The 24,967-nt window shown below is 44.2% G+C and overlaps 1 protein-coding gene across 1 annotated transcript; it reads left to right on the forward strand.

The window, feature by feature from the left end:
* The first annotated feature begins 67 nt into the window (after positions 1-67).
* On the forward strand, positions 68-24,589 carry LOC144373750 (WAS/WASL-interacting protein family member 3-like). The gene is made up of 8 exons (XM_078036763.1): positions 68-75; positions 400-530; positions 3,585-4,340; positions 7,508-7,657; positions 8,442-8,543; positions 16,960-17,031; positions 18,268-18,344; positions 22,489-24,589. Exons 1-6 carry the CDS (start codon positions 68-70, stop codon positions 17,016-17,018), a joined length of 1,206 nt encoding a protein of 401 aa, XP_077892889.1. The 3' UTR covers positions 17,019-17,031; positions 18,268-18,344; positions 22,489-24,589.
* Positions 24,590-24,967: the final 378 nt, after the last annotated feature.

Below are 24,967 nucleotides of genomic sequence, written 5' to 3' on the forward strand. Positions count from 1 at the left end.
TCCATAGGTTTTCTTTGTTTAGTCTTCCCAATGCCAAGCTGCGAATACGACCAACTCTACACCTGCCATGTTCAGGTTTTCTAATTTGCAGTGTACTGCTGATTCCCCATCAGCATTCAGCAAATGGGTAGAATTCAGGTTCCTTTGTTTGGTAGCCTTTCAGAGTGGTTGGTCACAAATGGTTAGCTCTTTGACAGGGCTGGAGAGGGGAGCAGACATATATAGGCACATGAGTCTGTGGAGTATCAAGGCAGAGGGCACCTGGGGAAGATGCTGAGTGCAAGGGCGACACTGGAAAGAGGACAATGGGACACTGCTGAGACGGTGTGAAACCCCAGAGTAAGAAGGAACTGCTCAGCTCTGCTCACACATCTTCACCACTTGCTCTTCTCTTTGAAGGTTCAAAAGCAAGCAACAAAGAAGGAGGAGGCTCTGCCAACTCCCGAGGAGGAAACACACCCCCAATCCTGGGAGATCTCTTCGCTGGTGGCTTTCCTGTGTTGCGACCAGCAGGGCAGAGGTTGTAGCAGGTAAGGAAAAATTTGGACTAGCTACATCATAGTCTAAATCTCCTTAACTCATGGAACCAACTGGGAAATCCATATGTGACTAGTTGGTTCCACATGTGCCCAGGGACATGTGTTTTATAAACAGTCATATTAGAGATCATGTATTTGGGAAGTTAAACACTGGAACTTTCTAAAGCACAGAATTGTTCATGAGGAATCTTTCAAATCATCATCCTAACTAAATTATTCAATTAATAATTGAAGAGCAATTTGTATTATTTAGCATTGCCCAGACAGAAGGTGCAAATCATAATAGGTCATCATAATGACTTCACTATGGACTCACTAGAGATGCATGAGTTGTAATGGTTTTCACTCATTGTATCAATTAGGCATTGCTATGTAACAGAACATAGAAACTTAAGAGTTTTAAATGACCATTTATTATTTAGCTTATGATTCTGTGGGTTAGCAATGTGGAATGATCTCAGCTCTACTCCCTCAGCATCTGCAAACCTGCAGGTTAGGTAGGTGGCTTTCCTTTATCTTAGATTTCTCCTATTTTTCCTGTCTCTGAGGCCTCAGCTGTAACCACTGGCTTGACTCACCTCAAGTCCATGTGGTCTCTCAGTTTCCAGCAGGCTGCTCAAGGGCTTGTTATCATGGTGGTGGCAAGGCTCCAAAATAAAAGGAAGATGTGTATAAAGTCCCTTGAGACTTAGTCTTGGAAGCTACTGAGAAGTAACTTGGAAGGCTAGGAAGTGTTAATTCCTATCACATCCAAAGCAAGTGACAAAGATATGGAAATAGACTTCATCTCTTGATATCATATTCAATCATATTAAAAGATTATGTTAATAGTCAATCATATTCAAAGATTACAGAATTAGGCATGAGAGAGTAATTGAGGCCATTATTACAATCAGTCCATTGCAGTTATGTATGCTTTAGTGGGCAATGGATGTTTTAAAACTTTTGCATTCAAATTGGGCATATATATATATCATAAGAAAAAAAAGTGTTTTCCTACTATTGTGCTCTTTAGCCAACAAGATGAATAAACTCCACGTATATCACTGACCCAGGGACTGTCAGGCTCCAAATATTCCTGGTACCTGATCTTCCACCACATGAGCAGGAAGCAGAGGATTTTGTACTCTTAACAGACTCACTTTCAGGGTTTTTGAATCTTGGATTCATGATATTTTCAATCATTTAAAAAGTTTGGATTGGTTATTCAAGAGTAGGCTCTGTTCTGCTTTTTAAGTTTATGATTCTTTTAAATTTCACTTGGCAACTGGGCATCTAGGTAGACGCTGTCTTATTTAGGGAGCTGCCTGGGTTTTCTGTCATCATCTCTGTGTACTATGGGAACAGGTTTCAGAACTTTTAGGCTGGATTCTCTGTGCTGATCCCTGCCCTAGACATCATATAAAATATAGATCTTGTCCCTGGAAAGATCACGTAGGGCTTTCTACTCCTGGGCATAGGCAGCCAGCTGTTCTGGCCCCTGAAATTAAGTTAATTCCTCACGACAAAGATATGTCTTATGTCTTCCAGAATCTCCTCAAAGAAAATCTTCAACAGAGGGATACAACCAAGCTGTAGTAGTCTTGCCCAGGTGACTGTCACATCATAGCCCGAGGGCCACCAGTGCGAAAACCCAAACACCATACTCCTGCCCACTTATCTTCTTCCCCCAGAGGCACTTCTTCTATGCCTTTGGCCTGGCTTTTGACATCAAGTCCTTCAGGAATGATTTGTACCAGTTTGGGGAAACACTGGAGATTCATATGGGATGAAAAACTCCATAACCCCTCAATAGACACTGGGGTTTATAATCTGAAATAAAAGCTGCTCCTATGCTGCAGCACCCAGGAAGTTGTATATGTGAGAAGCAAGCATTTTTCCAAGTGTTTTCCACATATTGCCATATATCATATAGGGGTAGTGAAATAGGGGAAAGTGTGTTCCCTCCTTTAAGGGAGGACTATATTTGGAATAAATATTTGAATATGCCTCCTGAAAGGACAGTGACAGTCCCTCTGACAGTGACCTCTCTTAAAATCGTATTTAAACAATGATTGCAGAACTTCAGTGCATTAAGCAGGAAGAGGAATTTTTTTCTCATTAGCAAGAGGCAACGGAGGGGGAAGAAGAGAATCAGCGCTGTGGTGCAAGGTTGTATCAAGAGTCAGAGCTCCCTCCAAGGACCCCATATCCACCCCAGTCCTCCATAAAGTCCAGCAAGCACAAACGAGCAATTTGTTGTTACCCCTGAGTTTAAGAGTTATTGGATTTCAGTGATGTGGTTGGGCTGGGGTTGTGGCTCAGTGGTAGAGCATGTGCCTAGCATGTATGAGGCCCTGGGTTTGATCCTAGGCACCACATGAAAATAAATAAATAAAATAAAAGTACTGTGTCCAACTACAACTAAAAACTAAATATTTGTTTTTAAAAAATTATGTGGTGAAGGAGATACATAGAGGATGAGAAATTCAGAGATCAGGAAAAAGCTAGCCCTTTGAAAATTAGAGTAAGTTTTTGGGAAAGAGGGCTTTGAACTTCTAGAGGCCATGTAACTAGGGGGTTCAAGGTCATTGGACCTGGAATGTGGAGGACAAGTGTTTCCCTGCTGATTTCCCTTATGTATTTAGGGAACCATGAATTTTATGTTTGCAATATAGAAACAAAGAATGTCCTTGTTCATAAAATGCTAGCAGTGAGGAAAACCTCCCTAGCCAGGTGTTTGGGCTTGGTATACCTAAGGATCCAAACTAGAGCATAAGGGCAACTGCACCTGGCAGGTAAAGGTGGATGAATGTGAGGGGTCTTGAGATGAGGAAGGGCACAGGTCAGAGCGGTCTTGCATCCTGGGCTGGACATGAGAAGGCTATTGGCAGGTGAGAACAGAATAGTAAGATTAGGGTCTGACCTGGGCTTGTCTGGAAGGTCAGCTCCTTGATGCTCAGAAGGACCTTGGCACTCATCCAGCTGGTCCCAAGTGCCACCCATGCGCTTTAGCTTCTTCCTTTCTCTGTTGTTGAGCTAACCCAGAATTTGTTTCATTTCTAGGTGGCAAGACAGGACAGGCCTCTGGTTCAAGAGCACCTTCTCCCCGGCTTCCCACCAAAACCATTAGTGGCCCGCTTAACCCCCCTGCATCTCCCAGGCTAGGCAATGCCTCTGAGGCCCAAGGCGCTGCCAGGATAGTCCCTCCTCTCCTCAATGTGCCCGCCCCACCTCCACCTCCTCACCCCCTACCTCCACCTCTACCACCTTCTTCCCCCACCAAGGCTGCACTGGTGTCCCCACCGGGCCTACCGACCAAAGGAAGCTCTCCTGCCATTGCACCCACTGTCCCCTGCCCTCTTCCGCCTCCACATCCGCCGCTTCCTCCGACCCCACCCCCTCTGCCCCTGGCCTCCCTACTCAGTGACAAGGCAGTGAGGCCTCAGCTGGCCCCCTTGCACCTCTTGCACATCCCGCCCCCTCTCCCTCTTCTCCCACCCTGTGGGTATCCAGGACTCAATGAGGAGCCTGCCAGCCCCACGCAAGAGGTGCCAGAGCCCCCCCCCCCCGCCCCGCCGCCACCGCCACCTCCGCCGCCCCCACTCCCCCTGTATGCTTCCTGTTCGCCCAGGGCTTCGGTGCCAGCGCCTCCCTTTCCAGGCGCTAACAACTGCAGTGAAACCCCTCTCCCGCTGCCCCCCAAGTCTCCCAGTTTCCAGGCCCAACAGCAGAAGGCCAGCGTGCAGGGCTTGCCCGCACCACCTGGCTCTCTGGGACCTCAGCCACTCCTGCAGAAGAGGAGGATCTGCAGAGGCCCAGGTAAAGCAGCCCAGACCGCGGAACCCCGTGCAAACCGTGGGATGACTCCAATCACAGAATATTGTTTTAGTCCAAAGCTACTCAGTGCCTCTGGGTAGAACCTTGTCCCTCTATGGGACTTTATTGTTGGAAGTTTTCATTTTAGAGAGGCAAACCAAGGGCCAGGGGGACTGGGAGACTTGTCCCAGATTTTGCAGAAGGTAAGGGAGGGATTCTGGCCATGATCCTCTTGCCATCACTGGCTGGGACCCTGGACAGCCACTTAACTGTCTGTGCGTCCTTCTCTGTAAGATGAGGACAGCAATCTTTCTACCTCCTGGAGTTGTTGTAAAGATGGAGGCCTTGTACGTGATGTGCTTAGAACAGGGAATAGCAAGTGAGCTCTAGAGAAGAGTTTTGTTTTTACTATGGACTTTCAGTCTCCAGATCTACTCCTCGGGTGGGGCTTGTTTCCCAGCCCAGGTCTCTGGTTTAGTCTTCTCCTGAATTATTCCAGTCTGGCTCCCAGCCTGAATCTTCACTGGCCTGCAGCAGATTGGATTCACATTCTGCCTTTTGGCAGGTTCTCAGCTGACTGGAGAAAACAGGGTCTGTATCTTTAGCCAAAAAGCAAAAATAATTCTTCATTTACAGAGCAGAGAGGATTGTGAATTAAGTGTTGATGGCTTGTGACTTACTTCACTGGTCCCTGTAGTGGTAGACTTCATGCACTGTTGACGCCTTTCCACACAAAAGGTACCACCACACATCCACACACACACCTGCATTTACACACACAACTCAAACACAATTACAAGCACTCTCTCAGCCTTACACACAAACATCCTAATAAATGCGTACTCCATACACACACCCGCATACATACACACTTAACACATATACAACTCCCCCACACATATATCCATGCACATATTTTTTGTTCTGTCAGTAAATCTTTTGATGCAGAAAGTTTCTTAAATGTATTTCCTTAAATTAAAAACAATGCCAGCTTATTGTGGAGCAAATAGAAATAATATCGCCTAGAGATGAAAACTGTCATTTGGATGTCATTTTCATTTTTTTCTGAATACATGTACATTTACATGCTTAATACCATTTTGTACTTACAATTTTGTATTTTTACTTAATACTATACTAAAAGCAGTTTTGTAAAATTATTAAAATGTATAAGTAAATTAAAATAATAATAGGTACATATATTTGATTCCCTGGTTTTGTTATTATGAATAACAGCGTAGGAAATACTTTTATAGAGATTTTAGTCCATACTTTGGATATTTTTTATTTTTTTAATTAATTTATTTTTTTTCTTATGTGGTGCTGACGATTAAACCCAGTGGTTCACGCAAGAAAGGCAAGCACTCTACCACTGAGCCACAACCCCAGGCCCACTTTGGATATTTTTTAAAGGATAGGTTCTTAAGAGAGAATTCCTAGCACAAAGGGCAAGGATATTTTTAAGACTGTTGATCAGAAGAGATAAGGTTTTAATCATTCTTCTTTCAACTGACTGGTCACCAGGAGGCCCGGCATTGTGAGTGGTGAGCCCCTCTGGTATCTGTGATTTTAAATGTCCATGATGGAGTGGAAAGAAAAGCATGTTTTGGATTTGGAGAGATTTGAGTTTAGATCCTGGGTTCCCTGCATACTCCTGTGTAATCTGATGCCAGTTGCTTGTTTGTTTTGTTTTGTTTTATCTTGTGTTTTTTTTTTTTATTTACTCTGACAAATAGGAATAATGACAGCACCTTTCACAGGGCATTGCTGTAACTGTGCTGTGAGGGCCTGCGCGTGGTTGGGGCGGCAGCCTGTATTTTTCTTCCTTCCTTCTCCTTTCCCACAAGGAGGGGCAAGTTTCCATCCAGAGGAGGATCAGCAGTCTCTTTAGCCCTTTAGTCTCCTTGTATGATCAAATAACTCCTAGGTGCCTAGGAAGAGAAGAGTGAGAGAAAGAAGCCTGGGACAGTCTCTTTGGGCAGACCCTGCAGGGAAAGCAGGAGCTCAGAGGGCACCACTCTGCTGCTGCTGCTGCTGCTGCTGCTGCTGCTGCTGCTGGAACCCCCACCTGCTCCAGAAGGCTTGCCTGGCCTCTCCCTTGGTGTCTTTGGATGTGAAACTTGATTTCACATATAAAATAGGGGTAACTTCTACTTCAGCTCAACTTGGGAGAAGGGAAAGAAGTTGTAATTGTAAGCAAGTAGCACCGGGAATGGTGGTGTACCGGCAGAGTGATGGTGGCAATGTCATTGAGGAAATAAGCAGCAGTGGGGTACCTGTAGTGAGGAGCCAGGACACTGGGCTGTTGACTGCCAAGGGTCACACAGAATAGCACAGGGAGAGGAGGGAGGAGCCTCTGGCCATTGACCAGAGAAGGCTTGAGGGTGTAGGTTGGATTTGAGTTGGGCCTTGGTGGTCGGGAAGGATCTAGGTTGGAACTGAAGGAGAATAAGCAGATTGCAATGCAGAAGAGCTGGTGGGGGCAGAACTCAGTGGGAGCAGAATTTGAGGGTAGGAACATGCCCCTACAACCCATTCTTCTGGCCTCCCTCTGGGCCCTCACCTAGCAACTACCTTTGCTGTTCCTATCACTCTGCAGTGGGGCTATTCCTTGAGCTGTACCATCTTTCTTGGGTGGGAGTTACTTGGGATTGAACTCAGGGGCACTCAACCACTGAGCCACATCTCCAGTCCTATTTTGTATTTTATTTAGAGACAGGGTCTCGCTGAGTCGCTTAACATATTGCTTTTCCTGAGGCTGGATTTGAACAAACAATCCTCCTGACTCAGCCTCTCAAGCCACTGGGATTACAGGCATGCCCTACCATGCCCAGAGGTCTGCACCATCTTATAATGAGGGTCATCATTAATATTATCACAACTGTCAAGCACTTAATGTATTCCACTTGACTGAAATCAACTCATTTATTCCTCTCAACCCTAGGAGGTATGTGTCCTAGCATTCCCATTTTTGGGTAAGAAAACTAAGGCACAAAGAACCTGTTATTCGTGCCAATGAGAGAACTGTGATTCATTCTCAGTTTGGCTCAAGCAGTTGCCCTTTTAATCACTATATCATATTATATCCAGAAATCTAAACGTCTAATCTCTCACATAGAGTTATAACATCACTGTCCCTATTCCTAATGCCCTGTCATCTTCCCCAAAAGGGACCAGTAGGGGAAAGCTAAATCCACGTCCAGCACCTCCTGCAAGATCACCCACCACAGAGCTTTCAAGCAAGAGCCAGCAGAACCCTGCCTGGACCCCCACCCAGCAGCCCAGAGGTCAGCTGCGGAATGGAAGCATGCACATCACCGGTAAGCAGGTGCACACCTAGGGGACTGTGCCAGTAAGGAAGTGATTTCTCCTGGCTCCTGGAGAGAGCTTACATGCTTCCCAGTGAACTGTGGGCTCACACAAATACAGGACAGCCTACAGAGCCTGTGAAATAGGGTTTCTTTCACCACTTTCTGGATAGTTCCAGGGCCTACTCTTAGACTCCTGACTCAGATTAGAGAACCAAAAGAAAACCAGCATTTAAATTCTCTCTTTGTGTGTATGTCTGTCTCTCTCCATGGAGACCAGAGAGACCAGAGTGATTTGGATAAGGGCAAGGAGTGGGTGGAAGGCCCATGAGGTAGGGGGACAATTGGAGCAAAACTATGGAGGTAGGAAGTTAAAGGCACCTGGAGTTGGATGTGACTGCAACACCTCTGCCCCTCTTCTGTGTGCTAGGCTATGGTCAGACATAAGCCCCAGCTCAAAAGACAGGAGTCAGCCCAGGAAAGGGAGACAGGAACACTCCTCTTTTCTCCCCAGGAGCTCACTTCTGCTCCCTTAGGAGCTTCCTTAAGATGTTGGTTGGAGTAGTTTGGTGGGTGATGGGAAATCACTGCTGGTCTCACTCTACTTTCCCTCCTCCCAGCCAAGCAGTAAAACTTGAAATGTGGATGGATGTCTTGGGGGGAATCAACACCTTTGCACAGAGCAGGCAAGCAGAACGCAGTGCATTTGCTTAGAGTGATGTGTGTTCTCCTGGAGCGATCCAGCATGGGGCCTGCCTGTAACCCAACTAAACTTTACCATTTCCCACATGTGCAGATGACTTCGAGTCTAAATTCATGGTCCATTCTGTGGAAGACTTTCCCCCTCTGGATGAATACAAACCATGCCAGAAGATTTACCCCAGAAAGGTCCCCCGAAGTAAGTACTACCTTGACAAGACTTCTGGCTTTTCCTGACACTCCTAAGGTAGGTGCTCGGTGTGCATTGATTGACCAGAAACTGCCTGAAGGGTGACATCATGATTTTACTGTCCTGATGCAAGGATACAGTGTGTTTATACTTAATCAGAACATGTATTTGTCCTTGCACATAAGAGTTCATTTGGAGATTTTGTTTTTATTTTTGTTTTTTGCACAACACCAGGGTTAACTGACATCAGATTTGGATGCCTAAATTTACCACATATCCCTTTCCTCCTGGGACTTTTGGCTAGGGAGCTGAACGCCCGCAGAGAACACTGAAATGGGATACAGGGACTGAACTGGGAAAGAAATAGAATTTCCCCCAATTCAGAATTCTGACAAATCATGCAATGGAAAATATCCTTAGGCCAGTGGTTCTCAACTATGGCTGGCTACCTACTGGAATGACCTAGGAGTTTTTAAAAGTCCTGAACTCCACGCTGCCTCTCATCAAAATAGCCAGGGTAAGACCCAGATGTCACTATTTTTGAAAGCTGCCAGGTGATTCTGGTGTACAGTCTAGGTTGAGACTCAGCCAGGAGAAGGCCTTCTGCTGACTGGACAGTGTGGTCAGGCTCCAAGAGAGGCTTTAACTCAGCTCACCTGTTCAGCCGTGAGAAGAGAGGAAGAGACTGAGGCTGAAACAGCAGGGAAGTGAGAGAAAAGCGAGGGTGGGGTACTACCACACTGTCGCTGCTCGCTGGTTAAACTGAGCCAATTCTTGTGTGGTGCTGAGCCAGCTGGACTGGACAACGGGTGGCAGGAGGCAGCAGATTCAACAGGATGGGGTGAGAGTTGGATGTGTGCCTACCCTGTTGCCTAAGTAAGGACCCTGTCCCACTCACCTGAGCACCCTAATGAAAAGTCATCAGAGTCCAAGGCTAGCTTGAGACCAGGAATCGGGGACCAGGTTCAGTGGCCCTGTCCTCTCAGAGGGGCCTTGGTGAGGTCCCTTCTGCAGAGGAGCAGAGGTGCTCAGCCTGCTCTGGTCAGGGCAGAGGGCTCTCAGCACCAGCCTGGACAGAGTTCCCTTTTCTGGCTGTGGGACTGCCTGTCAGAGAGAGGGGCCTTGTGTCCTCTTTTAATCACAGGTAAATACCAGTTTTCTGACTTGAGAGAAAGGGAGTGGATTGTTATAAAGGCGGATGGGGGAGAAATCACATCCCTTTAAAAAGACTGAAGAGGGGCTCGCCTGGCATGCGTGCTGCCCGGGTTTGATTCTTAGCACCACACAAACAAAGATGTTGTGTCCGCCGAAAAAACTAAAAAATAAAAATTGAAATTCATTCTCTCTCTCTCTCTCTCTCTCTCTCTCTCTCTCTCTCTCTCTCTCTCTCTCTCTTAAAAAAAAGAAAAAGACTGAAAAGCCAGCAGTTGGAGAAGGCAGGTGCTGCACTGGTCTCACCTCACATTCCTGCTCAGTTCAGCAAATGTGTCCACACTGCCCTTGCACAGCAGGCACCCTGCAGACACCAAAGGCTGCAGAGTAAGAAGCAAGGTCCCCACACCACCCTCCGCCATGCACACTCCTGAAAGATGAGTGAGAAGCTAGCTGCCGTACATGACAACGTCTTAATGACTGGAGTGTTAGGGGCATTAAGGGGAAGGAGTAGAAGGTGTGGTCACAGTGGCCTAGAGAGAGGACACTGTTTACACATGCCCAGGAGAGAGCATGATAGCATGGTGCATTTAGGAACCATAAGTCCCCCATGGTACTTTAGGCATAAGGTGCCTGATTGAGTAAGGATACACAGGCTGGCATAGGTGACAAGTTGGGGAGTGTCACTCAATAATATCCCTTTTCTCATTTTGTAAAATAAGCATAATAATCTGGTGGGAAAAAAAGGTTTCAGATGAAGACTTAGGGGTTCCCTTTCTTGTTGGGCATGACTTAGGAAGTTGGCAATGGTAGACTTCATACTGCCCATGATGCCTGAGAATTGGAGAGCTATAGTCCTGGGCCCGACTCACCATGCCCAGCAGGGCACAGCTGACAATCTGTGCTCTATGCCCCATTGCAAGAGAAATGTTCGCATCAGTGCCCACCTCAAAAGTAATGCCCTGCTGCTCAGAAAGGAACAGAAAAAAAAATGTCTGCTAAATGAACTGACATCTTACAGACAAGAAAGTGAAATTGCAATTTCAAAAATAAGGTAACTATTTTCAATTGATGTGGCATCAGTGGACATGAAGTACTTCGGGAGATTCTCTCAAAATTAAATGAGCATATTCTTGCCATTCTTGTGAATCACAGGGGAGAGCCTTGTTAATGATGTTAGTGTGATCACATTTCTCCGTACAGTTTTCCTCTCCTCGCTATTGAACTGGTTCCCCAAGATATGGGAGTCTTCATGGTCCAGGAGTCAGTGTTGTTTCTGTGAGACACATGGGTTCTCATGCTCAGGTGTGGCAGTGCTCACTCTGTCTCATCCTGCTTGTTTTCTCTCCCCTTTCTTCTAGGACGCATGCATGCTAAAGTACATACATAACAGAGTACACAAATGCCCTAATATTTAGCTTTTCCAATGGCTGTATTTGCTGTCTCTGCTCTGCAATTAATGACTATTCTATTTTCCCATTGGTAAGATGATTTTGTCTAGTTATTTAAATATTTTAGTGATGCATTAGGTTCTTCAATGATTTAAATATAAAACATATGACCTGTGTTAGTCACTCTTCCTTTATTGTAATACAATAACCAAAATAATCGATTAAAGAGAGAAAAGATTATTTGGCTTACAATTTCAGAGGTTTCAGTCCATGGTTGTTGACTGGCCCAGTGCTTTTGGGTTTGTGGTAAGGCAGTATCTTGTGCAGATGGTGGAGCAAAGCTTGGGCCAGCCAGGGATCAAAAGAGAGAACAAGACTAGGGTCCATAGTCCCCTTTAAGGGTACACCCCCATAACCTAAGACTTCCCACTAGATTCTACCCCTTAAAGGTCTCCACCAAACTATAAGAGCACCACAGACTGAGGACCAAGCCTTGAAGACATGGGCCTTTGGGGGACTTTCCAGATCCAACCTATAGCATGACCCATCAATTCCTCTCCTGGATATAGACCCAAAAGAATTTTCAGCTAGTCTTCAAACAAAACACTACACTATGAATGCTGTGCAGAAACATTCATAGCGGCATAATTCACAATCACCAAAATGTGAAAATTACTGATGAATTGATGGACAATGCATGATCATCCTGTAATGAGATATGATTTAGCAATTAATGATGCTTGAAAACATTATGCTAAGTTAAAGAAACCAAATAGAACAATCACAGTTGTAAGATACCATTTATATGAAATGTCAAAAATAGGCAAATCCATAGAGTCAGAAAGTTAGATTAGGCATTCCAGGGACTGAGGGTTGGAAAATGAGGAATGATGGCTAATGGATGTGGAGTTTCCTTTTGAGGTGGTGAAGATGTTTCAAACTCCAGGATACTTTTCATCTTGTAAAACCAAAACTCTACACCCATGGATTAATAACTCCATGTTTCCCTCTCCCCCTGGCTCCTGGCAAGCACCATTCTACTTTCTGTCTCTATGATTTTGAATACTCTAAGTACTTCCTATAAGCAGAACCATACACAATTTGCTTTTTGTTACAGGCTGATTTCACTTAGCATGATGTCCTCGAATTTCATCTATGTAATTTATGTCAGAATGTCCTTCCTTTTTAAGGCAGAATAATGTTCCATTATGTATGTATGTATACATACACACACATACAAACACAAATACCACATTTTATTTATCTATTCACTGGATGATTGGGTTCTGCCACATTTTAGCTATTGAAAATATTTACTGCTATGAACAGAGGTAAACAAATGTCTCCTTAAGACTCTGATTGTCATGGCATACAACTAAACCAGTCAGGGTCACTCCACGTGAATTGGGCTGGCATGAAATAATGACACAGAAATACCTTTTTCTTTGGGTTTTATGATGACTCTTCTGCCCTAGTTCCCACAAAGGAGGCAAGGCTGGCAAGAAAGAGAAAGCGCACACCTCAAACCCAGTTTTATTGGGAAGAATCCATTCAAATGAAGCAAAGGGTCAGGTTTCAGGGGGCTAAATCTAGCTTTGCGACATCTCCCAGGTCAGCAGGTTGACTGACATCTTGGAAGACCACACCTATCTCATGTGCTGTGTGATGATCAAAGGCAGAACAAGTGAAAGAGACACATCTGTGCACAGCCCAGACAGAGCTGCATCATCAGTCCAGTCTGCTTGTGTGTTGAAAATGCTCACAGCTCACACACACAACCCATGGCCGCTTGCCACATCTCTCTACATTCCTATCAATCAAAGCTAGGGGACGCTCAGCTCCTATGTGGCAACTCCCGACACCGGATTTCAAATTCTCTGAGGGTATATATCTTAAAGTAGAATGGCTAGGTTGTATGGTAATTTCTATTTTTAATTGGTTGAGGAACCTCCATACTAGTTCCCATAGCAGCTCCACCATTTTACATTTTCACCAAAAGCACATAAGGGTTCCAGTTTTTCTCCGACCTTATCTACCCTGATTTTTCAGTTTTAAATTTTAATTTCATTTCATAGTAGACAGTCTAGTGAGTGTAAAGTGGTATCTCATTGAAGTCCAACTCCTCTTTGAAAAAAATTATTTTATGTTTAAAGTAAAACTTGGCCACCATTATTTTCAGGAGCCGTGCAACTTCTCTGCTAGGCACTGCAATGACTTTAGCAGTATAGGGTGGATCATGTCACAGAAATTAAAGGATGAGATGTTCCAAAGCTGAGAGAATTCATAGAAAAAGCATACCTCAGGGGGAGAGTAATTATTTCTGCCTTTGTGGTGGGAGGTTGGGCAGGACCCTCTGCCCCAGTGAGCTTTTTTTGTTACTGTCAACCACAGCCCTTCATAAACTGTCTTCCAGCCTCCTACTCCTTCACCACAACTTCTGTCTTTCCTGGGCATTTCTTTATTTCTCTAAATCTGCAAAGGTGCTTTGATGTCTGTAAAATCTGTCCCTTGATCTACTCTTTCCCTGAGCCTTCTCTGCTACTCTTAGAGCCAGCATGTCTCCCTGTCTCACTTCCTCTCCTCCTGTTCTCTATCCTGCTGAGTCCTCCCAGTCCTTCTCCCCTCCCTACCATGGCAAGAGTTGTTATCAAGGCCACCAGTCGACCTCCCCCTTGCCAAATCCGATACTCAGAGGCATCAGGGTAGTGTACAACCCCATCTTCCAAAGCTCTTCTCCCACTTAAGATTTTCCAACAGCTCTCCTTCTCCTTTCTACTTCCCCTGAACTCTGAGGCTCCTCCATTATTTTTTAATACCAAAAACCTCAGAATCATTTTCAGTTTCTTTCTCTTCTCCCACATTAAACTTAGCAGTAAACTCTAGGGCATCTTCCAGTGAAATGCATCTAGAATCTGATCTCTCTCACCTCTTCTTCCACCACAACCCTGGCCTAAGCATTTCTTTCCCAAATTACCTCAGGAACCTGTTAATAGGTTTCCCTGCTTCCCACTGTAGCACAATTGATGTGTCTAAAGCCCAAGCCCAACCAAGCTGCCCTCTACCCCACAGCCTCCAGTAAATTCTCATCTTGCTCCAAAGCAATGAGAAATTTTTATCATGGTTCATAAGACCTACATGAACTGTCCCTCTCATCTTGAACCACTCTCCTTCCACCTTAATTGCTCTACCACCACCTCAATTTATAGAACATTCAAAGCACAATTCTGCCTCTGGGTTCTTTGCATCTGCTTTTCCTTAGGTATGAGACATTTTCTCAGATAGCCACAGACTCATTCTCTACTTCCTGTGGATCAAATGGTACCTGTCTATCATCTCAGGCTGCCAAAACAAAATACCATAGACTGGCTGGCTTAACAGACGTGTATTTTCTCACAGTCTAGAAGCTGAAAAGATTAGGTGCTGGCTGATTTAGTGTCCTGCTTTGACAGAGGAAACTCTGTCAAAGAGTTTGAGAGCCACCTTCTCACTCTACTGACATGGCAAAGAGGAAGAACCACTTTCTAGTATGAGGACACTTATCCCATCGGGGGACCCACCCACATGACCTCATCTAACCCTGATTACCTCCCAAAAGCACATCTGCCAATACCATCACACTAGTATTGAGATTTCCACATGTGAATTTGAGAAGGGGGGACACAGTTCAGTCCACAGCAGTACCTTATCAGACAATCCTTGACTGATGTAAAATAGTAGGTCTCTCTGGCCCATCACTTTTTATTCTCTTCACACTCTTTTTTAATAGTCTTCAAGGTATTTTATCGCCTGCTGACATGTGATGTGTTTACCTGCCCCTTGTCTGTCTTCCCCCGTGAATGGTAAGACTTGAATGGCAGAGAAGGCACCAATTTTATGCACTAGCCCATCTCCAGCTCTCAGAATGGAGTCAGACATGCACTCAGTAAATACTTGTTGAATAAAATAGCTCACTCATGTATACATTGCTCAACCATTTACAGAATAAAAAAATTGGAAATATCACAAAACTCCAAAAAATTAAAGCAGAGCCACAAGATGGAACACCAGAAAAACATTAAAACAATGTTACCAAATATTTAGCACATTGAGAAAACATCAACACCATCTTGAATGAATAAAATAATACCAAAAAAGTACACAAAAATAAATACGATCTATTTTGTTGTTGTTGTTGTTGTTGTTGTTCTGGGATTAAACCCAGGGATGCTTAACCACTGAGCCGCCACATCCCCAGCCTTTTTTTTTTTTAATTTTGAGACAGGGTCTCTCTGAGTTGCTTAGGGCCTCACTAAATTGCTGTGGCTTTGAACTTGGGATTCTCCTGCCTCAGTCTCCTGAACTACTAGGATTACCATTGTGTGGCTCTGTGTCCTGCTTATAACTTAAATTTTAAAAAATTAAATTAAATTAACTTGTGTGTTGAGGGAGAAAAAGAGAGTTTGATCAATTAGAGGAATAGATTAGAAATACACCAAAATATGAAGTGATTGTCACTCAGTGCTTGTCTGTGTTGTCTAAATTATTTTGGTAAATGAATACTGCTTTTAGTAATCATTGAAACTTTTAGATTGCAAATTTTGGGGAGAAAGAAGAAGATTAGCCTACCCATAGGTCCATGTACCTGTGCAAGAAGGGAGGCATATGGCGTGTAGGGTGACCTCTCTTAGCTTGGGCTTAGTCCAGATGAGATATGCTCAAAGGGATGATGAGTCTTCTGTGCCCACCAGTTCTATGATGGCAGTGACAGTGGGAAAGGAGAGAAAAAACAGATGGAAGGTTTAGATCCAATGGAACCTGTCATTTCCTTCACTTAGAGATTACGAGAAGGCCCTTTGTGGGTCATATGGCTTCATGTACAGCTGGAGAAACCAAGGCAGAGTACAGTGGCCTGCCTCTGCTGCCCTGGTCAGGGCTAGTTCAGGTCTCTGCTCCACGTCCAGAGTGATCCTTGCGTCTCGGCCCATTGCCTCCTCACTTTCCTGCCATGGTGGACTGAAGTTAGGCAGACCGTTGGCCCTGCACTGATGGTTAGGTCTGCTCTTCACACGAGTCTGCCTTTCCCAAGCCCACCTTCCAGCTCCCAGGAATTGCAATCCAAGGCTGGTAGAAGAATCTCCAGAGGCCCTGCCTTAATGGCCAGCCAAATTTCTAAATCCTTTCTGGACACTCTCCAAGTCCTACATATTTATCCTCATGTCACTTAGCTACAGAATGGATTTTCTTTTTTCCTAATATGAAAATGTGGCTATGGCTGGAGAAAGATACAAGGCAAGCTTGGTTTGCTCATGAAGAAAAACAAGGGGCTGAAAGCCAGCTTGGCCCTGGGTCCTGCTCTGTCAGCCCTGGCACAGACATTCCTCTTTCAATCTCATAATGCAGAGAAGTGTGCACCAGGACTGCTGTTCAAATGTTCCTCAGGGCCACAGCTGCATTAGCAGGAAAGCAGAGCCCTCAGTTTGCAGGAGATCGCAGCAAAGGCAGCAGCATTCACTCTGTGGGCTCTGCCAGTGCAGTAGGGGCTGGATGGAGATGGGGAAGAGATGTAAAAGGATTTCTTACTCTGAGCTCCAGTACCAAAAGTTTGAAAACTGTAGTTTGGATGAATATGAAATACCTTTCCATGGGGAATAGCTGGTGTGATAGACAGTTTCTGCAGAATGGCCCCATTTGATGAATTCCAGAAGGTTCTAGTGACATTTTATAAGGGGAAATCCCTTCAAAGCCATTTTTAAATCCAAAGCACTCTCTCTAACCCTGTCGATGTCCCGACTACTCACTTCTGGCACCAGTGAAATTTCTCTTTGCACTAAGGCCAGAGTTGTTCTTTCTATTTTATGGAGAACTCACTGATTATCCTTTAACCTCTCTGCTCTTGTTTCCAGGCATCTGTAACAAAACTAGGGAGAGCTGTTTACCTGAGGAAGCCTGTTTTATTACCTAATGGTCTTCAAATGGTGAGATGTTGGCCCCCAGGGACCAGTCAATCATGTCTAGAGTCCGGGTTTGAGTTAACAATTGGGCATGGGCCTGGGGCAGAAGTGTGACTGGCACCTAGTAACAGAGAGACCAGTTCTGCTGTTAAATGCCCTACATCACAGAGGATGGCCTCACCACAAAGAATCATAGAGCCCAAAATGTTAATAAAGCCTGGATTGTGAAACCCAGACCTAGAAGATTTTTCTGTAGTGGACAGGAGTTTCTGAAAATTAAAAATAGTCATTCCCAAGGCTGTCTTCTCATAGAGAATCAGATCAGGGGCTGTCAGTACCTTTTTACTTTTACTCAAACTGTCTCAAAAATCCTAGATTCCCTACATCATTTGCTCCAAAATATCTTTATTCTAAACCCAGTGCACTCATTAATTTAAAAAAATGTTTTAATGAAAGTTACAGTGCCCATTTATTAATGTTTTGTTAAGTTTCAGAGACCCTTCTGAGTGATAGTTCATTTTTAAAACTGTACCATACAAAATTGTCCCAATGGTTTATATATGCTCATGGTAGAAAATTCAGAAGTATTTATTCACAGGAATTTTAAAAAATCATAATTCTACTCAAGAAGAAACATTTCCAATTATTAACTGTGTTTTTAGTGAATTTTAAAAATAATCAAGACTGTTCTATTTTAAACAATTTAGTTCCTCCAAATCAAGACTTTTTAAAAAGACAGCTGCTTCATACACCATTATATGATACTGAACCCTAGATTACCTAGAACCTTTGGTTGAACACAGGTTATTATCAGTTTTTCAATATTATAAATAATTCTTGATCATTGATTCTTCATTTCACGCTGTTTTTTAAGTAGCACAGCAACCTGGACTGTCCTGGGGAGTTTGGGACATGGGTCTAACTGATCCTGGCATGGTGACTGGTACACTGTAGATGAGTGTAGCGAAAGGTTGTGGTGAGCCATGAGTCAGGAAGTGCTAACAAGCTTAAAGATGATGGGCCTCACAAGGTGCTGTCCTTGCAGCATGGACATGACGACCCTGTGTCTGTGGTCTGTGGCTTTAAGGGTGGGGCGGAAGCACAGTCCAGGGCCAGGAGCCCAGTGGTCTTAGGTTTCCAGGCTCAGCTTGCCCTGGGTTCCTTTGTGGTGTGAAAGTGCTGGCTGAGCGGGTTTCTTGGTGGAGTGGGCCCAACCTTCCCCAGTCCAATCAATGATGAGATCTTCCTTGTTTCTCTCAGGCCGCACACCTGGTCCCTGGCTCCAGACAGAGGCAGCTGGACAGAGCCCAGATGACAACAAAGGCAGAAATGCTCAGGTAAATAGCCCTCAAGGAGATTCTCCTGGGGAGCACGGAAAGGCTCAACAGCTGGGCAGCCTTCCTCACACTCGTTTTCTTCGTGGAAAGCCATTTTGGCGTGGCTTTGTTTCAAGCCAGAAAGGAACACTTAGAATTCAAGAGCTGAAGCATGGAAGGGGCCCCCAGAATCACTACCAAATGCAGAAGCAAGTTGAGCCACTCAGAACCCCCTTTGGACTCATTCTGCTGTCATCACCCCAGTCCCTGCCCATTCTTCCCTGAGTAGCATAGTTTGAGAAACCTGTGAGAAAAACCCTGTAGCATTTATAAAATCTATTTCAGTGTTCTCTCTCACCTATAGAATACATGGCTCCTTTTGGTACCCTTAGAGCTTTTTCCTCCATCGATATTATAATTGATTTTGGCCAGACTGAATCACAAGCCAAGTCCTTTGGCTATAGGAAATTGACAAGGCCAAGGGGGAGACCACACGGGTGCTTTTGTGCTAAGACAGTCTTGGAAGAAATGCCCTTGCTCGCACCCCATGCAACTTAGAAGTGTCTTCTAACCTGGGCAGAGGTGACATCTCTCACTGTACAAAATGAAGTCTCAGGTTTAAAAGTCCTTTGTTTCTTTGAAAACATGTACAGTCCTACTCTGGCCTCGTCCTGTTTCAGGGTTCTGTGTGACAGACAACAGGCTGGCTTGCTGGTACACCAGGCCATCCCACAGCGGGATGGAATGTGAAGGAAAGTGACCTAAGAAGGAAGGACCTCGATTCCCAAAAGCCAGGGTAGTCCCTGGGACAGGCGGTAGGTACTTCCTCTGGCAAACAAGCATTTCCCTTCTCTAACCTCAGCTAACCCAGGAATAGCAATATCCATTCTCAGATGATCATAGGTTCAAAATAGGTATACAACTGTAGTTAAAGAAGCATATGCACATAAAAAAGAAAGAAGAGAGGAATAATATGCACAGAATTGTTACTAGGTGGAGGGGATTCTGAGAGGATGATAGAATAAGACACACCAGGAATCTGTCTCCCCACCTGAACAACAATTGCACTGGCAAAACCCATCTGTTGGATTTTGTATGGAACTCTGTGTAGAACTCTGGGGTCCATTGAAGTCTTGCAAGATCCAGGGGATGCTTGTAGACTAAATCAGAATTGATTTTAGGCACTTTCAGCTTGTACCAGTAGCTGCTGAGCATCCCCCCAACCAGCCCCATGGCAGGCAGCTATGCATGTGTTCTTGGAGTAACTTGCACACAGTTTGGGGGAGCCAAGAAGGGCAAAGGGAAAAAAAAATATCCCCATCCTCCACACTTTGGGGATCTGGGCTTTGATTGCCCACTGTTGCTTCCGAAAACGTGGGTGCAGGTAAAGAGGTGGCATCCCCCCTGCACCTCTTCCCACCACTGCAGATCTCTCTCCTTCTGGCTGAAGCAACCTCCAGGAGAATTTTTTTCTTCCCTTCATTTTACTGTTTCTACTTTTGGAATCCAAACGTTAAAGACCAAGCTGTTTGAAAGCAACTTCATATGTAGGGGAAATTAGGAAGTAATCACGTATGTTCAAGAGAAAAGGCATAGGCTCCAGAAAGACCTGAGAAGACCTTAAATTTACACCTCAAGCTGATTCTTGGCATAGAGATAACATGCAAAAAAATAAGAAAAATACAATAGAATAAAATTAAAATGATAATAAATACTTTTAGCAAATTCTGAGGAAGGAAGAGGATCTGCTTTCTAGTGTTATGGCACTGTTTGATTCAGATATCATTCCCAACAACATAAAAGAAAATCACAAATTACATAAAGAAGTAGAAAAGTGAAGACCATTCAACAACAATAAAAGTATCTTTGAAAAAAGGTTGATGGCAGATCTATTAGACAAAGAGTTTAAAACAGCAGTCTTAAAAATGTTCATGCTGGGCATGGTGGCACGTCCCTGTAATCCCAACAATTTGGGAGGCTAAGATGAAAGGATAGCAAGTTCAAAGCCAGCCTCAGCAACTTAGTGATGCTCTAGCAGCTTAGTTAGAACCTGTCTCAAAAAAAAAAAAAGATTAAAAAAGGGTTAGGGATGTAGCTCAGTGGTAACATGCCCCTAGATTCAATCCACCCTACAGAAAGTAAGTAAATAAATAAATAAATGGAAACTGGCTTTTTTAAAAATAGTAGATGGACATAATACCTTTATTTTATTTTTATGTGGTGCTGAGGATCGAACCCAGGGCCTCACACATACTAAGCGAGTGCCCTACCCTGAGCTCCAGCCCCAGCCCAAAAGGCAACTGTCTTAAAGTTGCTCAAAAATGTAAAGGAAGATGTGGATAAATTCAAGCAAATGATGTATGAACAAAATGGAAATATCAGTAAAGACAAAGAAAACAAATTCTGATGCTGAAAAAAATACAACTGAAATGAAAAATTCACTAGAGAAAATGAAAGGCAGATTTGAGGCAGCAGAAAAACAGAATCAGTGAACTAGAAGAAAGGAGAGTCAAAATTATTAAGTCTGAAGACCAGAAGGAAAAAACATTAAAAGTGAACAGAACCTGTCAGAGCTATGGGACACCATCAGGTGTTTTCAGGGAGACAAGAGGGACACAGAAAGAATGTTTGAAGAAACTTTACAAATTTGATTAGAGGCATGAATAAAAACATTCAAAAAGCTCACTAAACTCCAAGAAGATGAACATAAAGAGACTAACATCAAGGCACTCTGTAACAAAACTTCTGAAGAACAGAGTATCTCAAAAGCAACAAGAGAATCAATTTGTCACATACCAGGTATCCTCAGGAAGGTTATTGGCAGATTTCTCATCAGAACTTTGGAGAGGACAAGTAAGCTAATATATTGAAAGTATTAAAAAGAAAAAAAACTGTCAACCTAGAATCCTATATTTGGCAAAACTGTCCTTTAGAAGTGAGGAAGAAATTAAGACATTCACATATGACAAAAGCTGAGCGAGTCTGTTCTCCCTCACTTGCCCCGTGTCTCTGGCTTTCAGGAATCTCATGCCTTCCATCTCAGATCACCTTCCTGCACATTCCATGCAGCCCTGCAAAATGGTCCAGTGTAGACATTGCCCATAGAAGATGATCACTGCTTTTTACTTTCTTCCTAGTATACTTCTATAATTTCTACAAGGAATGTATTGCTCTTGTGATCAGCAAAATAGAATCATCATCATAATTATAGTCTCATATATTTATATGGCTCTTTACAGTTTTTAGTTGGTTTGTACATGTTATCTCATTTGATCCTTTTAATCACCCTGTGATCAAACTGGAGAGAAACTTTTAATGCCATTTTATTTTTCAGTACTGGGGATTAAACCCAGGAACTCACATAGGCTAAGCAAGTGCCTGACCACTGAGCTACACTCCCAACCCCAATGTCATTTACACAAAAGAGAAAACTAGGCTCCAGAGGCTAATGGGTTTGTCAAAGGTCACATGCCCAGACCTTCTGACCTTCCTCTGGTGCTCCTAACACTATATATCACTGAGAAGAGCCTTCCTCACCATCAACGGGGCAAGGCTAGGTGGGACATTATGCAGTATCTGGTCTCCAATCTCATGACAGGCACAAACCTAAATCACCCCAGACTGATGCTTTTGTCTCTGCCCATGACAGTCCAGTCAAGGATGGATTAAAAGTCTCATTGGAAATCCCACTGAGATCTCTAGAGATCATCTTCAATCATTTTTACTGCAGTGAGACACAAAGCATCGCCCAGAGAAACCAGTGGGCTCTAGCCAGCACACAGTGCCCGGGGAGTACTCTCTCCTTAATGGATGCTGGGCTGGAAGTCTGAGGGTCTGACTTCCTTTCCCAATTTTCCCTTGCCCTGACCTGGCATCTCCAGCATGTTCTTGGCTTTTCATGAACTTCCTGCACAGTCAACTGCTGGTTCTAGGTCTCTTCTAAATGTTCATAAGTCAGAATTTTAGGTTGCCACACATCAACTTCATGCCCCATCTCGTTTGCCACCATGACCCCTTGGGATAAAAAAAACCTCTCCTTACACATGATGGGACCATCTTCCCAGCCTTGGTGGTCCTGTGTGAATGAGGAAAAGCTGTGTTTCCCACCCTTGGGTGCAGTGAGTTTTCTAACCCCACCTGGTAATCTTCTGTCATGTTTCCGCAGTTATCTCTAAAGACACTCCTGTGAGAAGATGGATGAAGCCAAGACCAGGGGTTCCATGTCACAGGATGAACATGTCAGGCCCCACCATACTCAAGCTGAATTCAGTCGACATACAGGCTCTGAAAGGAGCACTTATTTATTGTAAATACATGGTTTGCATGGGCTTTAAAGCAACATTTTAGTCCACTTTGAGTTATTTCAGTAATATTTTTAAAGACAACCACTATTTCTCCATTACTTAAAATGTATCTTGGCATTTGTCTGTACAGACAGAGCCCTGCCCCACTCCATTGTGTCTATCCTGTGACTGTAAATATGCTTGCAGCTGGCCCTTCCTAGATTCTTAACCATTTTTAGAGCGTCCTTAGTTTGTAGGTGGTCCCAAAGTCCTAAGCAGTCACAAAAGCTTCTTATTGGCATGACTTTATATTCTCATTGCACCAACTGCAAAATCAAACCAAATAATGCCTTATAAACGATGCATCTTAGAGGAAGTAGTGTGTGCCCATACCCGGACAGTGCCGCACAGCCTCCGGGGAGTGAGATGTCACGTCTCACTTCCATTTTGCAGTACAGGGATGTCTTTTTGCTGCTTAATGTAAATATACTGCACTGTAAAGGCAGGAGTGAGCTCAGCCCCTCCAGTGCCTTCTGCAGGGCCCTTGAATTATCAGTTGAATTATCCTACAAATAGCCAATGCTCTTACTGTTTACAGTGCTCCTAGTGCCCATGTCTCCGTCACTTCCCTCCTGCCCCTCTAAGTTCCCAGCTCCATCCTGGTAGTCCAGGTGAAGTCACCTTTATGAGATTTTGGTATTTATTTTTTCCTTTAGGAAAAAAAACATATGCTGGTTCTGATTATCATGAACTGCTAATCCTATCCCAGAAGTCTCCCAATCTCCCAAAGAGGTTGCAAAGATTTCCATGGAAAATATGAGAAATGTGTAAAACAAAATGTCTGAAGAAATATATGTCTCAATTATCTAGCCACAGCCCACCCTGAGAATCTGGGAACCAACCATAGGCCACACTCAGCCCCCTTCCCAGCTGAGGGAAGATGTCACAGGCCCACAGCTTTCCCTTCCCCTGTAATGAGCACCTGGGGGCAGGTGCACATTCATCTCCCTGATTATGCAGAGTCCAGCTGGGCTGGAGATGTCCCTTACCTTTTCCTTGAGCCAGCAAGGGCATGGAAGTGGACAGGGAACGCTGACATGGATAAAGGAAAGAGATTAGGAGGAAACAGACTTGAGATCCCTGAGGAAATCGAAGAGGGAGAAGAGGAGGATAGCAGAAAAGTTTGCTTTGGAACAACCCACTCATGTCCTCAAACCTTGAGGATGCGGGACAGTGAGCCACAGTGAGCCGGGATTGCCCAACGTGACTGCAGACCCCTCACTGTGGTCTGGAGCCGATCAAGCTGGTGTGCTGCATCAGTGTGTGCTTTCTCATTCCAGATGGGAGAAGAGAAACTGAGCATCAAGTATGCATCTCTGGGGCACGACTCAGGCCAAATCGTAACAGCTAAAATCAGTGGGAAAGAAGCTTTCGCAGGCCTTTTGCATTATTGATTTATTGTATTGGTTCTGGAAGTTTTCCAAGAAGTCCAGGATTTCATGTGGGGGACAGTATCCACTCTGCCTTCCTTCTGGTTGCATAAAATATTTACAAGAGCTTTAATTTGAATAATGGAGAATGCCCTAGACACTGGCAGTTCCACTTTGGAGTGGACTGCCAGCCCTGGTGAGGCATTCAGAAGTTCTGCTGGGATAGAAAATTTATAATAAAACCATTCAAGAACAGAGGGAAGGAAGGAGCAGAAACCAAAAAATGGCAAATAGGGAGCAACCTCAGGAATCCGGCATCATGTGTGTCCTCAAGACCTGTCACTGAACGCACACCCTCCAAGCTTGGGCAGTGTACAGGCTGAGCCCCTTAACCATGGACTCATCAGAGAGGCATCCCTGCCACCTCCCACATCCTCACTGACCCTGTTGTCTGTAACTCTCCCCCTGTTTCACCTGTATTTTATATTTATTGATGACTTCCTCTGCAGATTCATTTCTTTGTACCTAATAAACTAACTTTAATAAGTGGAAATGCTTCTGAGGTCATTTCCTGTTAAAAATCCATCTATGGTCACCAGTACTGATCTAAGCCAATTTTTTAATGGTATCATATTTATGAGATACTGTGTGATGTTTTGATATGTACGATGTATAATGATCAAATTTGAGTACCAAGGCCAAACATTTTGGGGAGGGGGCAAAGGGATTGAACTCAGGAGCAGTCAACCACTGAGCCACATCCCCAGTCCTATTTTATATTTTATTTAGAGACAGAGCCTCACTGAGTTGCTTAGCTTTTGTTTAGGCTGGCTTTGAACTTGCAAACCTCCTACCCCAACCTCTCAAGTTGCTGGGATTATAGGCATGCACCACTGTTCCAGGGGAAAGCCAAGGGTTAGAAGTTTAAGGA

The sequence above is a fragment of the Ictidomys tridecemlineatus genome, unplaced genomic scaffold (assembly GCF_052094955.1).
Source record: "Ictidomys tridecemlineatus isolate mIctTri1 unplaced genomic scaffold, mIctTri1.hap1 Scaffold_48, whole genome shotgun sequence".
Classification (NCBI taxonomy): domain Eukaryota; kingdom Metazoa; phylum Chordata; class Mammalia; order Rodentia; family Sciuridae; genus Ictidomys; species Ictidomys tridecemlineatus.